Source organism: Ictidomys tridecemlineatus, chromosome 2 (assembly GCF_052094955.1).
Source record: "Ictidomys tridecemlineatus isolate mIctTri1 chromosome 2, mIctTri1.hap1, whole genome shotgun sequence".
Taxonomy (NCBI): Eukaryota; Metazoa; Chordata; class Mammalia; order Rodentia; family Sciuridae; genus Ictidomys; species Ictidomys tridecemlineatus.
Window position 1 is genome coordinate 119,123,348 of NC_135478.1, and position 13,882 is coordinate 119,137,229.

Below are 13,882 nucleotides of genomic sequence, written 5' to 3' on the forward strand. Positions count from 1 at the left end.
TTGGAAAATGAATTGGCTTTTATTCTTAAAAAAGCTACCAGGCAGCATGCTCTGGGGCCTCCCCTGCCCCCAGGGGTGCCCCAGTATCCCACGGTGGCTCAGTGGACAGAGCAGGGACTCAGGCTACCTGCCTTTAGGCCAAGCCTGTGCCCCCACCCTCTGCCTGGGTTAGGGAGGCCCAGGGCCCTTGCAGTGGGCAGCCACCTCCTCCTGGGTCACCAGGGGCGCAGTGTCCACCTGCCCCTCAACAAGCAGTGACACAGCACCCTCCACACGGCCTGTGGCTGCCAGTGCCACCACTGCCTGCTCTGTGGGGAAGCCCATGCGCTCCAACTGCTGCAGCCTGTGGACAAGGAGGGAGTGTCCGGGCGGCCCTGGCCCCACACCAGAGCCCCAACCTCCCCAACCCTGCTTACCGCAGAGAGGACACTGAGGACTTGGGCAGCCACAGTGGGCTTTGGGTCTCCTCAACTGGCCTGTCAAGCAGTGAGGCCTGAATCCCCTCCTGCAGCATCTGCTCATCCAGGACGGCCCACATCGGGGCCCCTGGGGGGAAGCGGGACCCAGCCCAGTCCAGGCCCACCTCCAGGTCCTCCCAGGTCAGCTGCACGGGCCCCGGGCCTGGCGGGAGCTGGGCTGTGCCATCACCATGGGACCAGGGCGGAGGGGAGACTTGGTAAGGAGATCCAGGGATGGCAGACCTGCGAGGGTGAAAGCAGAGAAGGGCCTTGCCACCAGTCACCACCATGGTTTCGACCAGCAGGGCCAAGTCACAGCATCACCCTCACCTCGCTCCAGCAGGAAGGGTGACAGGCAGCTCAGCCAGGCTGCCTGGGGTGGGAAGGAGCCTCAAAGGCCAGCACCTAGCCAGGGTCCTACACAAGATGCTCTCCTGCATCACCTGTAGGCGCTGCTCCGAGGGCTCCAGCCACCTTAAGGCTCTGGCAGCATCTGCCCAGAGCAGGGCAGTTGGTCAAGGAAAACCGAAGCCAGGCAGGGATGGGCCTGCTTTGCACGGCCAGCCCCAGGCCGAGAGTGCTGGGCGTTCATTCCTGGGTGTCTAACTCCCCATGGCCCTGAAGAAAAGTGTCTTCACCCCACAACAGCAAGACAAAGAGGGGGACCTAACAAGCCACTCAACCAAGAGCATGAGCCAGAAGTGCCTGCTCCCAATCCAGCCCTCCCAGCCTCAGCCACCCCAGCTGCTGTTCCAGGGACCCGCCTGCCTGCTCACGTCTGTGATTCTGCCAGGAAAAGTTCCACTGACACCTCTCCTGGCCTCAGCCAGGCCACCATGCTTCCATTCAGACAGGCCTGGGCAGCTGGTGTTAGAAACAGACTCTTCCCTTGAAGTCCCCACAGCGGGGTAGAGGGGCAGCCTATTGTCTCTGGTGGCAGTTTCCCCCAACAGGTATTAAGCATCTTTGGAGCAAAAGCCTATGTTTAAGGCAACTGCACCTCCAGCCGACTGTCACTCTCAGTTCCCAAAGAACCCCGGGCTCGTTCCCGCCCCTGGCCCTCGCACTTGCTGTCCACCAAGTGGCCGGCTTTTTCACTTCTGTTCACCTAAACCCTTCCTCCTGAATGTTTGGCACAGATGCCACCTTCAGGACCCAAGTTAGTGGGTCCTGTTAGTGCCTCGTGGATCACCTCAGCACCCCCAGGCTTCCCATGGGGCCCTTTAAATTGTAATTGGCTCCTCCACCTGGTCATGAGCCCCCAGTCCCTAGCCCGAGCATGGCCCAGAGGGAGATGCTCCCAGATATGTGTGCACAGCCACCGGACATTGCTTGGGCCTGACTCCATTGTACCACTTCCTTTCCACCCGGAGCCCTAGCCACAGTACCCACAGGCCCGGGCCCTGTACTCAGGCAAAGGATACAGGCCAAGCCAGCAAGGAGGCCACAAAGGAGCTGCAGGAAGGGTGGCTCGGAGCTGAGCAGGGGGGTCAGGGCAAGCAGCAGCCATGGCAGCAACCACGGTGGCAGCAGCCCCTGGGAATATCTAGGGCAGTGACCTTGCCCTGCCAGCATGGCCAGGTGGACAGGCATGTATCCACAGCTACCAGCTGCACTGGACACACCAAGGCCTGCCAGCAGCACAGCCAGCAGCCCAGTGGCTAGGGAGAGCAGGGCAGAGGCGTGCAGGAATCGCAGTGTGCCCAGGTGGCACTCCTGCCGCCAGCCCAGGACAGGCAGGAGCAGCAGGCTCAGGAGCAGGCCAGGCAGGGCCGTGTGGCCCAGGGCATGGGTCAGCAGCCGGTGCACTGGGAGAGAGAAGGGCTTATGCGCCTGGTTACTGGCCCCACCCTTCAAGGCTGTTCCAGGTGTGCTAGGTCGGGGGATCAGCCTCCACCAGGACCACCTCCTAAACCAGCCTCCCCTCAGCAGGAAGCAATGTGCTCACTACTAGCACCTAATCACTATTAGTGATTAGGACCAAGTAGAGGGGACCAAGGGCTTCCAAATGTCATGGCCACACCCCTGTTGTGTTAAACAGAACAAAGGACCAACCACTCAAGTCTTCTGCACTCACTATGGAGCACTCACTGTGTGTCAGGCATGGTGAAGGTGCTCTACAGAATTTACCAAATCCGTCAAGCCCAGGTGGAAGCACAAATTGTCATGAGACTTCCCGCTTCACTCCTGGAGCCACCTCACTCCCCAGGCTGTGTGGTCTTAGACAATTTACTTAACCTTTCTGAGCATCATTTGGGTTCCTCAATTATAAACTGGAGCTGTTGTTATTATTGACAAAACAAGTGCTCAACTGGGGACCACTCCTCCAAGCCCTAGCACCACCTCCCCATCCTCATGCTTAGCTGAAAGCTTAGTACTGATTTTGAGGGAAGGCTGTCAGAAGAGAACTCCTCCCCACAAATTCCCACCCCACCCTGCTGGCCCTTCTGCAGGGTCCTTGGCCCTCCCTGGCTGTGGATGAGCTGGGCATGCTCCTATTTAAGCTGATCGTCCCCAGGGTACTAGGTCCCACCCCTGTACAACCATGCTGCTCCCACCAACTGATTGCAGACCCTGCAGCAACTCTCCAGACTCTCCTAGGTCCACTTGGCTGGCCCTCACCCTGCCAGGGGTCCAACAGCAGCTCCGGAGCCAGGGTCAGGCTGGGGCCGGCCCCCACCAGCCACAGGCTGCTCATCAGCAGCATGAGGACAGAGGAGGCAAGAGGCAGCGCTGGAGACAATAGGCCAGGGGGTTCCCTGGCATGCATACTTGGCTGAGGAAGGTCAAGCATGACCCCGGGGCTCTGTACTGTGGGAGTAAAGGAAACAACAGTTACTACTGCAGGTTTTATCTCTCTCACTCCCCACACTTGACCCGCCTCGTTTTACAGTGCTGGGAACTAAGGATAGAGAGGCAGGCCCAGCAGCTTGGCCACAGTGGAGCCCAGAGCCCAATCCATCTTCCCTTCCACCTGCCCATATGTGAGAGTCCTGAGTTCAGATGGGCCCTGGTACTGGGCCTGGAAAGTTAACTGGGGCCCTGGACTATAGAAAAAGAAGGGTAGAGCTCCCCCAGGGCATATTCAGGGCCACCTCTAGCCACCTTTTGCTTCCTAGTTCCCTCAGACTACTACCTTCCTCTCACTACTACTCCATTTTGCCCAGTCTTAGGGTTCCAGATGGCCACAGTTGCCCTTGACCAAGGGGTCAAAGCCAGCCAATAGGCAGACTGGGGAGAGGGTGGGGGAGGACTGGCAGAGGGGTAACAGGGTCCCACACTGTGAGCCATACAAAATGACCTGGAACTAAGGCATCTCCTCCTCCCCAATCCTGAACATAGCTTCTCTGGCCCCAACTTCTCCCGTCACATAAAACACCAATATCTGTTCCATCTCTTTCTGCTATATAATGGGACAACTTTCCCAGCCTCTGAACCTTCCCTTTCTCATCTGTGAAATGGGGAATAAGAAAATCCTTTCTTCATAGTGTGAGAAGAGAAAGAAATAGGCTAAGGCAGGCTCCAGCCTACAGTTCCTGCTCAGTAAACTGTAGCCATCCCCTCATCCCCACATATGCACATACAGCTGCCAACTGGCCCAAAGAGCCTCAATAGGAAGTTAGTTGCTCAAGCCTCTCTGGTCCAAGCTCTGGGCTCCAAACCTTGCCATTCCCTGCCCACAAAGCAAAGCTCTTTTCTCCCCCATGTTCCCCTATGACATCCAGGCTGTCCTCCAGCCCCTGCTGGAGCCCCTTCACCCCTGGCCAGGGCTCTGTCTCAGGATGCCTACTGAGCTGATTCAGAGAAGAAAATAAGATCCCAGAGACACAGGAAGGCTGCCTAGTCGGCTTCCTTGCCAAGGGCAGCCCCTGCATCTGCCAGGTCCTGCAGGGAAAATGAGGAAAACTTCTCTGCCTGAAATGTCTTTCCTTCCAACTCTCCAATGGTCACACTTCTACTCACCCTTTGAAACCCAGCTCAAATGTCCTTTCCCCTCTGACACTTCATTTCATAGCTCTTATCCTATCTCATGAGCACAGCTTGGCATGCCTCCCGAAGTAGGTAGTTTGAATTCATAGGAGGAGGGGCTCCTCTTATCCCCAGGTTCACCAGGGTACTCCCAGCACACAGCTGGTGCTTTTTCTGTGTTCACTAAAAAAAAAAACCCACGAACTTGGCTTCCAGTTCTGCTCAGGAATTTAGGGTGAGCCTGCCCTGCACTGGATCTGAGCACCCACCTATGTATGCCACTGGGAGGAGGTTTGGGAAAGTGGGCAGGTGACAGCCTTGCCTGGGGGTAGAGTCTAAGGTAGCAGCAAACTTCCTTTTCACCCTCACAACCATCCACCTACAGGGCACCAAAACAAGGGTGAAGGACTTGCCCACAGACACAGAACTGGGACTTGAGCCCTCTGGAGCTGCTTCTTCAATTCACAAAATGGGGCTGAGCACCCCAAGGCCCTGCCTACCTTAGAGGGAAGCCAGGCGCACAGAATGGGAAGTCAAGGACGGGGACGATTCTTCCGGATGGTGGACAGAGTGGGCTGGTGGGTATCCTAGGTTCTGGGCCAAACTCAGCTTTGTGACTTTGGGGAACGTACTCAACTTTCTTCGGCCTCAGTTTCCCCTTCTGTTAAGACAAGGGTATTGGATGCGGGAAGATTAAAGGACCTTCTCAAGGCCGACCGTTACTGGGGGAGGGCCCTGGGGGCCGGCCAGGCGTTCGGGGTGTCCCACCTAGCTCACCGGCCTCGGACCCCTCCCCCGCAGGCCCCGGCCACGCGTCCGAGGTACTCACCGCGGAGCACGCCCCCCACACCAGAGGGCCGGGCGGGGCCCCCCGGCTGGGAGTCGGCACTCCGGCTCCGGGCTGAGGCCCAGGGGCTCCAAACCCATCGTGCGCGCACGAAGGCGCGTGACCCCAGCCGACCGGCCACAGCGCAACCCCCTCCCCCTCCCACGCCGCCCGCCGCCCGCCGATTAGTCAGCAGTTGTTCTAGGCCCCGATCCCTTCCCCCAGCCTCTCCGGCCGGCCTCCGTTTCCCTCCAGGGCAGACTCTTCAGAGACGGTCCCTTGAGCCCGCGGACGTAACCACTGCGAACGACCTAGCCTCGTGCGGGGAATCGCTCTGATTTGATACTGACACCGGTTCACCACCCACTCCGGCCCCTTCGGTGCTATTTTGGCTCTCGCGTCACGTCGGCGATCTTAAGAGAAGATTGAGACAACAGTTTCGGGCGTGAAGATCGAAAAAGCAGTGGCTCATTCCTTCTTCCCCCACCCCCGTGGCCTGGCCCGATGGTAGCGCCCGAGGTTGCGAGTTTCGCGCCTGCGCAGTGCGGCGCCTAGAGGGAAAGCGAGAGGGAGACGGACGTTGAGAGAACGAGGAGGAAGGAGAGAAAATGGCGTCCACGGGTAAGTGTGGTGGAACTGCGGTCGCGCAGGCGACGGTCGGGAAGCCCGAACTGGGGGCTTCTCCTCTTTGGGGGTGGCCGAGATGACTGAGTGGAGTTGCCGAGAGGGGTTGGAGGTACCCTCCACGGCCCGACGAGTTCGGGGGGCCCGCGGTCTCGTCTTCTCCCCTCCCCCCATCGGGTGGGCCGGTTCTGGAACCTTCCGGCTCCCGTGGCGCGCGGGGGGCTCGCGGCAGCGGGGGCGCGCGGGGCCCGTCTTGGCCTCCATTGTGTGGCGGTCGTCAGGCCCCGCGCTCCGGCCGCCACGTGGGCGGGGCCTGCGGCCTCTGAGGCCCCGCGTGAAGGGGGGTCCGCGGCCGCGCCTCGAGCCTGTCACCCCGAAAGAGGGGGGCTGGAGAAGCCGCGGGCCCGCTGCCCTCGTGACCCCCTCCGATTCCCAGGGAGGCGGCCCTAGCTCCAGGGCGACTCTTTTCACGGAGAAACTCGGAGAAAAAAGCAAATAAACAAAAAAGGCCTTGCAATGGGAGCTGAGGGGCGCCGGCTTATGAGCGCCAGCCCCGTCATCCTTCGGGCCCGGTGAAGTGGGGCTGCCGAGCTGCCCGCCTGGGTGGCTTCAGCCCGAGCACGACTTCTGCCCCGTTGGCCTTCAGACGGAATGTCCCCCACCTTTAGAGGCCCCCAATTTGCTGCTCCCTTGAACTTACCAGTTTTTATAGTTTTGTGTTAACACTACCTCTTTTCCTCCCCCAAAAAGCAATTAAGTGGCTTCCCGGGGCCCCTTTTCAGCCAACGCCGAGGGAGATCGGTTGTATAATAAGGCCGGCCTGGATCAGGAGACCAGAATTTCTACCAGAAAGAAATTTCTGGTCTCTTTGATCCAAGAGGGACAAAAAAGCCCTAGCCGACCTTTGAATTATGCTTCAGCCATCGTTTTGCACGTTTTTATATTCGCCAAGCTTGTTTATTTCGTGAACTGATGCGGCGGGCGTGGGGGGGGCAGCGCAGAGTGAACTTTAAAAGAAAGCCCGGGGTGAGAACTCTAGAATATGGGTAGGGGGGTCTTAACTGCCCCGCAGCCTTGCCTGCAGTTTGCAGCTTGTCGTTTTCTAATCCAGGGTTATTGGCTGTGTGGAGTGTTTTGCCTCTGGGGGTATTCTTAAGCGGGCCGGATTCCAGGCCTTAGAGGAAGGGGGGAGCCGAATGAGAGGGAAGGAAAATTCTGAGTCCTTCAGAGTTTTACTTTGGAAAGACTTCAGCATCCAGCAGGTGAAGGACAATTTAAGAACTCTGCCCATCTGTCTGTTCAGGAAAAGGTAAATGTTGGCTTTTGGTGCCAGACTACCAGGAGTGTCCCCTAGAAGAGAGGACTCTGAGATACCATGTCCCAAGACATTCTGGTGGTAGATGGTTTCCCCCATGCCTTTCCACCCTATTCCTGCCTTCCAAAGCCTGAGGGGGCCAAATGTGTACATTCAAGTTTCTGTATTGCTGAACATGCCTTTTTCCAGTATACTGTGTTAGAGTTGCACGTGGTTTTCATAGCCACACCTGATTAAGCCCTTCTGGGCGACCTTTGGGGAATAACATAACTTATCTGCACCTTAGGTTCCTTTCCTGGAAAATGTGGGAGTATGTATGCTAGACCTTTTTTATGTAAGTTTGACCTTTTAAAAAAGTTTGTTGAGCCCTCCTGACCTTACAGCAAAAGCATTTCTGCCCAAAGTTGCCCCATGCTGACTTCAATGCCTTATGTAATCTGAAGCTCTAGATCTCTACACCTTGGGTAGTGTCAGCCCTAATGCTACTGTCTTGGGTAATGGTTAGGTGTTTTCCCCTCATTTATATCATGTAGTAAAGTACCTGCAGAGTATGTCCATTTTAGCAGGATTATAGTACAAAGCCTCCAACCACCATTTGCACCAAGAAATAGAACATTACCAGCATTCTGGGCCCTAATCCCCAACTTCAGCCCTTCTCCTTGGCCTATGCTGTGTTTTAGTAAAGTCTTCAATTGTGCATTTGGGGATTAGAAACAAGCACAACTGGTTGTTGAATAATTTGATCAGTGTGTAACTGTAACATTTTTGAGGCCATAGGATGTTTGTGTACTGTAAGGTTTTCATGAAACAACAAATTTACTCCCACCATACCGGAGACCCAAGTCTTCTGGTTTCTCACTGAACTGAGGTCATTAGCTGTTCCATATCAGCTTTGCCAATTTTATGCTTTATATAATTGCACTTGTGTAGAAGTCTTGTTAAGTATTGCACTATATGTCATTGATTTAAAATCATTTCTCCTATAGAAACATCAGTAAAATGCAGGTTGAAATATTTTGTTTTAGTTGCTTCATTGGTATTTTGTGAATGCCATATGGAAGGAATGATTTACACTTAATTTTTATAGGTTGTGTAAAGAATATAACGTAGTGCTATTAAAAATGCTTTAAGATTATCTTCAACAGATCAGGGTTTTTTGGTTATAGATATCTTTGGGGCAGTTGATTTGATAATGTTAATGATTCAGGGTTCTGTGTTAAAGTGAGGAAGGAAAGTTAAGTGCAAAGAGGTAAACAAACCAACTTAAAGAGATGGATTCAGCAAAGAACTCTGAGGCCAAGAGATTGTGAGGCAGTCTTTGGATTTCATCAAGTGGGGTAGAATCCCTCCATGAAGAACTGAGATGTCAACTGTTGCTTTTGGATGAGGGACTACTTTCTGACTGGAAAAGAAAGGACCCTTTTTTCCCCTATCTTAATGGCAGTACTGTCTTCAAGCATTGAACAGGATGTGTATTCTTGTGGAGAGGAAAGAATTGGGCAGAATTTAAGATGATTACGTTAGCTGCCTTTAGGAGGAGAAAACACCTAAACTTATATAACTTTAATTCAGTGGTGCTATGAAAACTTAGCGGTTTTATTTGCTGTTTGCTGCAGAACCTCAGCGGGCTGCAGTCCCTTTTGATGTTGTAAATTTGCTGTGGAAAGGAAAATTGTAGGAGTATTTATTTAGAAAGAAGAAATTTTGTGGATACTTTTTATTTTTATTTTTTATTTTTTCAAATCACTTTGGATTTTAGGAAATACAGTAGAGTTATCTAAAATCATATTGTTCCCTGGCAGATTAAATGCTTTCTCCTCTTTGACAATTTTCAAGATTCTACTTAACTTGACTGCACTAGGATTTATAATGTATCTAGCTTTTGAGTTACTATACTGATGTAGCCCTGGTGCAGTTGGCAGACTCTTTAAAATACTTGATTATAACACTAGATATAATTTTCTGCCATTCCATTTCAATGACATTGTGCTAGGGAATTATGGTTGGTCTTGCTCACCAAAGCAAGATGTAGTGATAGAAAAACTAGTTTTTGAGGAATGCAACTGCTAATTAATCAGTTTGGTGTTAAACATTGTAATATTGTTGCATGTTTTCTTTCTTTATGAATGGAAAACATCTGATCCTCTATAACCTTAGACTGATCATGCATTTGAAATGATAGCCTGTGATTAAAGAGGGTTTATGGTCATGGGAACATGCAAAGGATCCTTGCCACATCAGCTGATCTTGATCTCCTAAGTTAGCACCATATTCAAACTTTCCGAGTTTAACTAACTTAGACTTAATTATTTTGGTTGCTGTTGAGAAATAAGAGGTAGTCATTTGGACCTGTGTCAGTTCTCTCTAAATAGTTTTGGGTTCTTGGTACCTTGAATTCCTTGCACTTATTTTTTTTCCCCTTTCATCTTGTCTTTACTGACTTTACACTATTTTCTCTCATTGTTTCCTCTAGATTACAGTACCTACAGCCAAGCTGCAGCCCAGCAGGGGTAAGTCAGTTTTTTGTGATATTTTGTCTGTGATTAATGTTTTTAGAGTATGGAGCCTCCTATAATTGTAGAAGATATAGTAATGGAATAAGAACATTCTATGTTCAGTTCTTGCATTTAATTCTTTTGCAGCTACAGTGCTTACACCGCCCAGCCAACTCAAGGATATGCACAGACCACCCAGGTAATTTTTGAGATAATTAAATGTAACTGCATCTCCAAGTAAAAATGTTTCTTTCTTTTTTTAAGGGAACACTGCAAAGGACAGTTTCTTTTTTAAAAAAAATATTTTTTTTTATTTGTAGATGGACACAATATTTTTGTTTTATTTATTTTAGTATATATGTATTTTTATAACTATTATTTTTTTGTGTGGTGCTGAGGATTGAACCCAGTGCCTCACACATGCAAGGCAAGCGTTCAACCACTAAGCTACAACCCAGCCCTCCAGATAAAAAGTTTCTATTGGCTATTAAAACACCAGCTAACAGATATTTTTCAAAAATTAGGTAAAAGTAACGTGAGAGCTAGGGTTGTAGCTCAGTGGTAGAGTGCTTGCCTTATGTGCATGAGACCCTGGGTTCAATCCTTAGCACTGCATAAATAAATGTATTATGTGCATCAGCAACTTAAATGAAACACAAAACAGCAATAGTAGAATTTTTTGTTTAATCATTAGAAATTCAGAAATTTTGAACTTCCTTAGTGGAGTGCAAAGGGCTCCATTCTGCATCATAAATGAAACCATCCCAAAGTTGGGGATTGGCTTTCAGTGACTTTCTAGATTTTTGTCCTTTCTTAAGTTAGAGGTCCTGTCCCATGCATGGTATTTTTACATTTTATTATGTTTGAATTTAATTATCATAGCAGTTCTGCAGAAGATGATGATAGGACCATTTGCAAATGAGAAAATTGTAGTGCATAGATTCTACATAACTTGCCAGTGACTACACTTTAAGTAGTGGGGTCAGCTCTAAAAGTCCTAGCTGCCAGTCTGAGGAGCTCTTGAGCTCTTTCCAGTACAAGTCTGTGTTTAAAAACTTCGAGGTTGAGCTAGGGATATATATAGTCAGTTGGTAGAGTGCTTGCCTTGCATGCACAAGGGTTCAATCCTCAGCACCAAAAAATCCAAAAAACTTAAAAGAGTTTTTTCAGTGTCCTGAGATCACCTCAAATTCTGAAATGGCCTATGTCATAAAATAGATAACTAATAACTACCGTGTAGGAGAGGCAGAATGTAATGTCTCTGACATATCTTACATAACTGGCCATTCAAACAGACCTACAATAAGATCATGTTAATATCTGAAAGAACAACTCATTCCTTGCTGACTTAATATTGATGTACTAACTGTGAGAACATAGAGTGTAGTCATGCTGAAATTCTGGTTTTCAGAATTGACAGATTTTAGCTTCATCTTGATTTCCTTTATCCATTCTGTTTTCCTAGCATTTGTTTCTAGTTACTAAAACTGCTGCACTAAGTGCTGACAATTACACACCTGTGCCCTCCCTTATTGCTCTTCCCTTAAGAGTATGTTGACCTCCTTTATAGTTAACTGGGGTTTTGCCCAATTATCAGGAATCTTTTTGTTAACTTTATTAATAAACTAAGCAGATTAAAGTCTATCCAATTATTTATTGTTAAAATACAGGATTCATAAGTGAAGTTCTTTCATGCATTTTCTTTGGAGCAGGCATATGGGCAACAAAGCTATGGAACTTATGGACAGCCTACTGATGTCAGCTATACCCAGGCTCAGACCACTGCCACCTATGGGCAGACTGCATATGCAACTTCTTATGGACAGCCTCCCACTGGTAAGGCGTGCTTTGGGGGGTTTGGGGGATCATAATGGCTGGGCATTTGCAGAAACTTGTTACTCATATTCTTGGATATACATTCTGGTTCTTACATTGTCATCTGGGGATCTTTTATTTTAAGGAGGAGGGGGTTTTTTGTTTTTGTCCCTCCCCCACTTCCTTAAATTTTCTTTGAGGGATATCTAAAAGAATGTGGGTGGGATGAATTTCAAGGGAGTAAAGAACTTTTGAACTTTGTACTCTTTATTGAATAATCTCAAAACAAAATGGAGACTACTTAAAATATAGTGCTAATGCTAATACTGAATAAGAATGAGCCTTGTGAAACTGAGTTGCTTAAAAATCAAACTGGTTTTCCCATCTGTTTGCTTCATCTGATAGTGTACCCTCTACTTTTTGTTTTGTGCTTTCCACAGTAGAAGGGACCAGTACAGGTTTGACTATCCTGCTCATTCTTGCATGGGAAATGCTTTCCATCTTGTCTAACCCTGTAATGTTAACCCTTTTAGGTGTTTCCATTTGTTTAACCCCAAGACTTTCTAACATCACACACAAAAAGGTGCTAATGAAAAAAACTGCTTCAGGTGCCATTTGCAGATCCATGTCCTTTTTTAAATATAATTTTGGGAAAGGTATTATTATTTAACATTTTTGTCAAGTCTTAATAATAGTTTATTCACCTTCCCAAAGGTATTTCAGATGATTACTCACCAGCCGATTTCCCCCATTCCCTGAGGAATAGATTGCATGATTAGATTTATTTAGAGGAGCAGATTGCCACCCTGCATGTATCATGTTTGTGTGTTGGTTTGTTTCTAGTCCAGACACATTGTTTTATTTCAAATGTTATGAATTATTTTAATCCATAGTATGTCTTAGATTTATATAATATATTCCATATAATAATAATCCAGGAAGCCAAAAAAATAAGAATTAGAATAAATTATATCCTGTTACTGGAGTTGAGTGGAGTTTGTGAAAAGTTTGTGATAGCTGGATGTGGTGCTACATACATATAATCCCAGCAACACAGGAGGCTGAGGCAGGGCAGAAGGATTTCAAGTTTGATCCCAGCCTTGGCAACTTAGGGAGACCCTCTCTGACTCAAAAAGGGCAAGGGATGTAGCTCAGTATCAAGGTTCTATCAGGGGTCTGGGTTCTATCCCCAATATCAATACCAAAAAAATAGTCTGTGGTAATTTTTTTCCACCTAGTGCTGTGTAAAGTTTTAGGCTCTCTACTTTCATTTTTTATTAGTATCATAAAAAGGATTTAGCTGGGTGTGAAGGCACACACTGATAGTCCCCAAAACTAGAGAAATCAAGGCAGAAGGGTCACAAGTTCAAGCCCATCCTGAATAACTTAAGGTTTCAATCCCCAGTACCTTTTTTTCTTATTTAAGAATTTTAAAACTAGCTGGGCATGGTGCACATGTATAATCCCAGCGGCTCAGTAGGCTGAAGCAGGAAGACCACAGGTTCAAAGCCAGCTTCAGCAACTTGGTGGGGCCCTGAGCAATTTAGCAAAATCCTGTCTCAAAATAAAAAGGGCTAGGGATATGACTCAGTGCTTAGGCACCACTGGTATACCAGAAAAAAATAAATTAAAAAGGAAATACAAGGTTTTAATATAAGAAAGTGTTAAAAGATATAAAAATTATTTTTCACCTATCTTCAGTTGTCCAAATTATATATAGTCTAGTAAGAGGAAAAATAATCTGTCATTTGCCTCATCAATTACCAGTGTCATAGGCTGGGGTTGTGGTGCAGTGGTAATACACTTGCCTAGCATGCGTGAGGCACTGGGTTCGATTCTCAGTACCACATACAAATAAATAAAGGTCCATCAACAACTAAAATAAAGTACCATGTCGTGAGTTTGGTGGGAAGTTTATATAAACTTTCTGTGGAAAGAGCTGAAAGTAAAATTGCATTTTAGATTTCTCTAAAGCAAAAAATTTGAAATAATTTTACATATTTAGGCTGTAATATTTTTTAAAAAAATAAACATTGGCTTAGATCTAGGCTTTGGAATCCCTAAACCATTTTATAGGGAAGAGATATAAGTTATTTATAGCAAAGTAGTAGTCTGCTACATTATTCAGAGCCATGCATTCACATTGTCATTGATTGGAAAAAATCCTGTAATGATTGTGGGTCCAAAAAGTGTAGGATGTTCTAATATAGAAGTCAGTGACTGACGACCCAGAGATTTGCATTTAGTAGTAAGAAAGAGTGTTTATGTAGACTTTGTAGTCTGTAAGAGGTACCCTTTCCTTTGCACATAAAAGTCACTGGATAATTATTGGAGGGGATGTGTAAAGATACACCATCCTATGGTTTTTCCAAATTAAGTT

At 48.2% G+C, this 13,882-nt stretch overlaps 2 protein-coding genes across 15 annotated transcripts in view; one reads left to right on the forward strand and one right to left on the reverse strand.

Annotated features, from left to right (window-relative positions):
• Rhbdd3 (rhomboid domain containing 3) lies at window positions 1-5,742 on the reverse strand. Of its 3 annotated transcripts, XM_078039685.1 has the most exons (8): window positions 5,606-5,742; window positions 4,928-5,088; window positions 4,422-4,610; window positions 3,081-3,269; window positions 1,883-2,266; window positions 789-951; window positions 417-701; window positions 1-343 (listed from the first exon to the last, which is right to left on the reverse strand). In XM_078039685.1, the coding sequence occupies exons 4-8, from the start codon at window positions 3,250-3,252 to the stop codon at window positions 169-171; spliced, it is 1,179 nt and encodes a 392-aa protein (XP_077895811.1). In that variant the 5' UTR covers window positions 3,253-3,269; window positions 4,422-4,610; window positions 4,928-5,088; window positions 5,606-5,742; the 3' UTR covers window positions 1-168. The 3 variants fall into 3 exon arrangements, with proteins under 3 accessions (XP_077895811.1, XP_077895810.1, XP_021589443.1); XM_078039684.1 differs by lacking the exon at window positions 4,422-4,610 and having other exon boundaries at window positions 5,604-5,734; XM_021733768.3 differs by lacking the exons at window positions 4,422-4,610; window positions 4,928-5,088; window positions 5,606-5,742 and adding an exon at window positions 5,257-5,427.
• Window positions 5,733-13,882, forward strand: part of Ewsr1 (EWS RNA binding protein 1) — a 27,043-nt gene continuing 18,893 nt past the window's right edge. For 3 of the 12 annotated variants that reach the window (XM_005336043.4, XM_005336044.4, XM_005336046.5), the window contains exons 1-4: window positions 5,733-5,874; window positions 9,666-9,702; window positions 9,835-9,886; window positions 11,400-11,523. In XM_005336043.4, the coding sequence (XP_005336100.1) occupies window positions 5,862-5,874; window positions 9,666-9,702; window positions 9,835-9,886; window positions 11,400-11,523 (226 nt within the window). In that variant the 5' untranslated portion in view covers window positions 5,733-5,861. Of the gene's footprint in view, window positions 5,875-7,489; window positions 7,527-9,665; window positions 9,703-9,834; window positions 9,887-11,396; window positions 11,524-11,942; window positions 11,961-13,882 lie in introns of those variants that run through there. The other 9 variants (XM_021733762.3, XM_021733765.3, XM_078039676.1 and 6 more) reach the window with 6 other exon arrangements.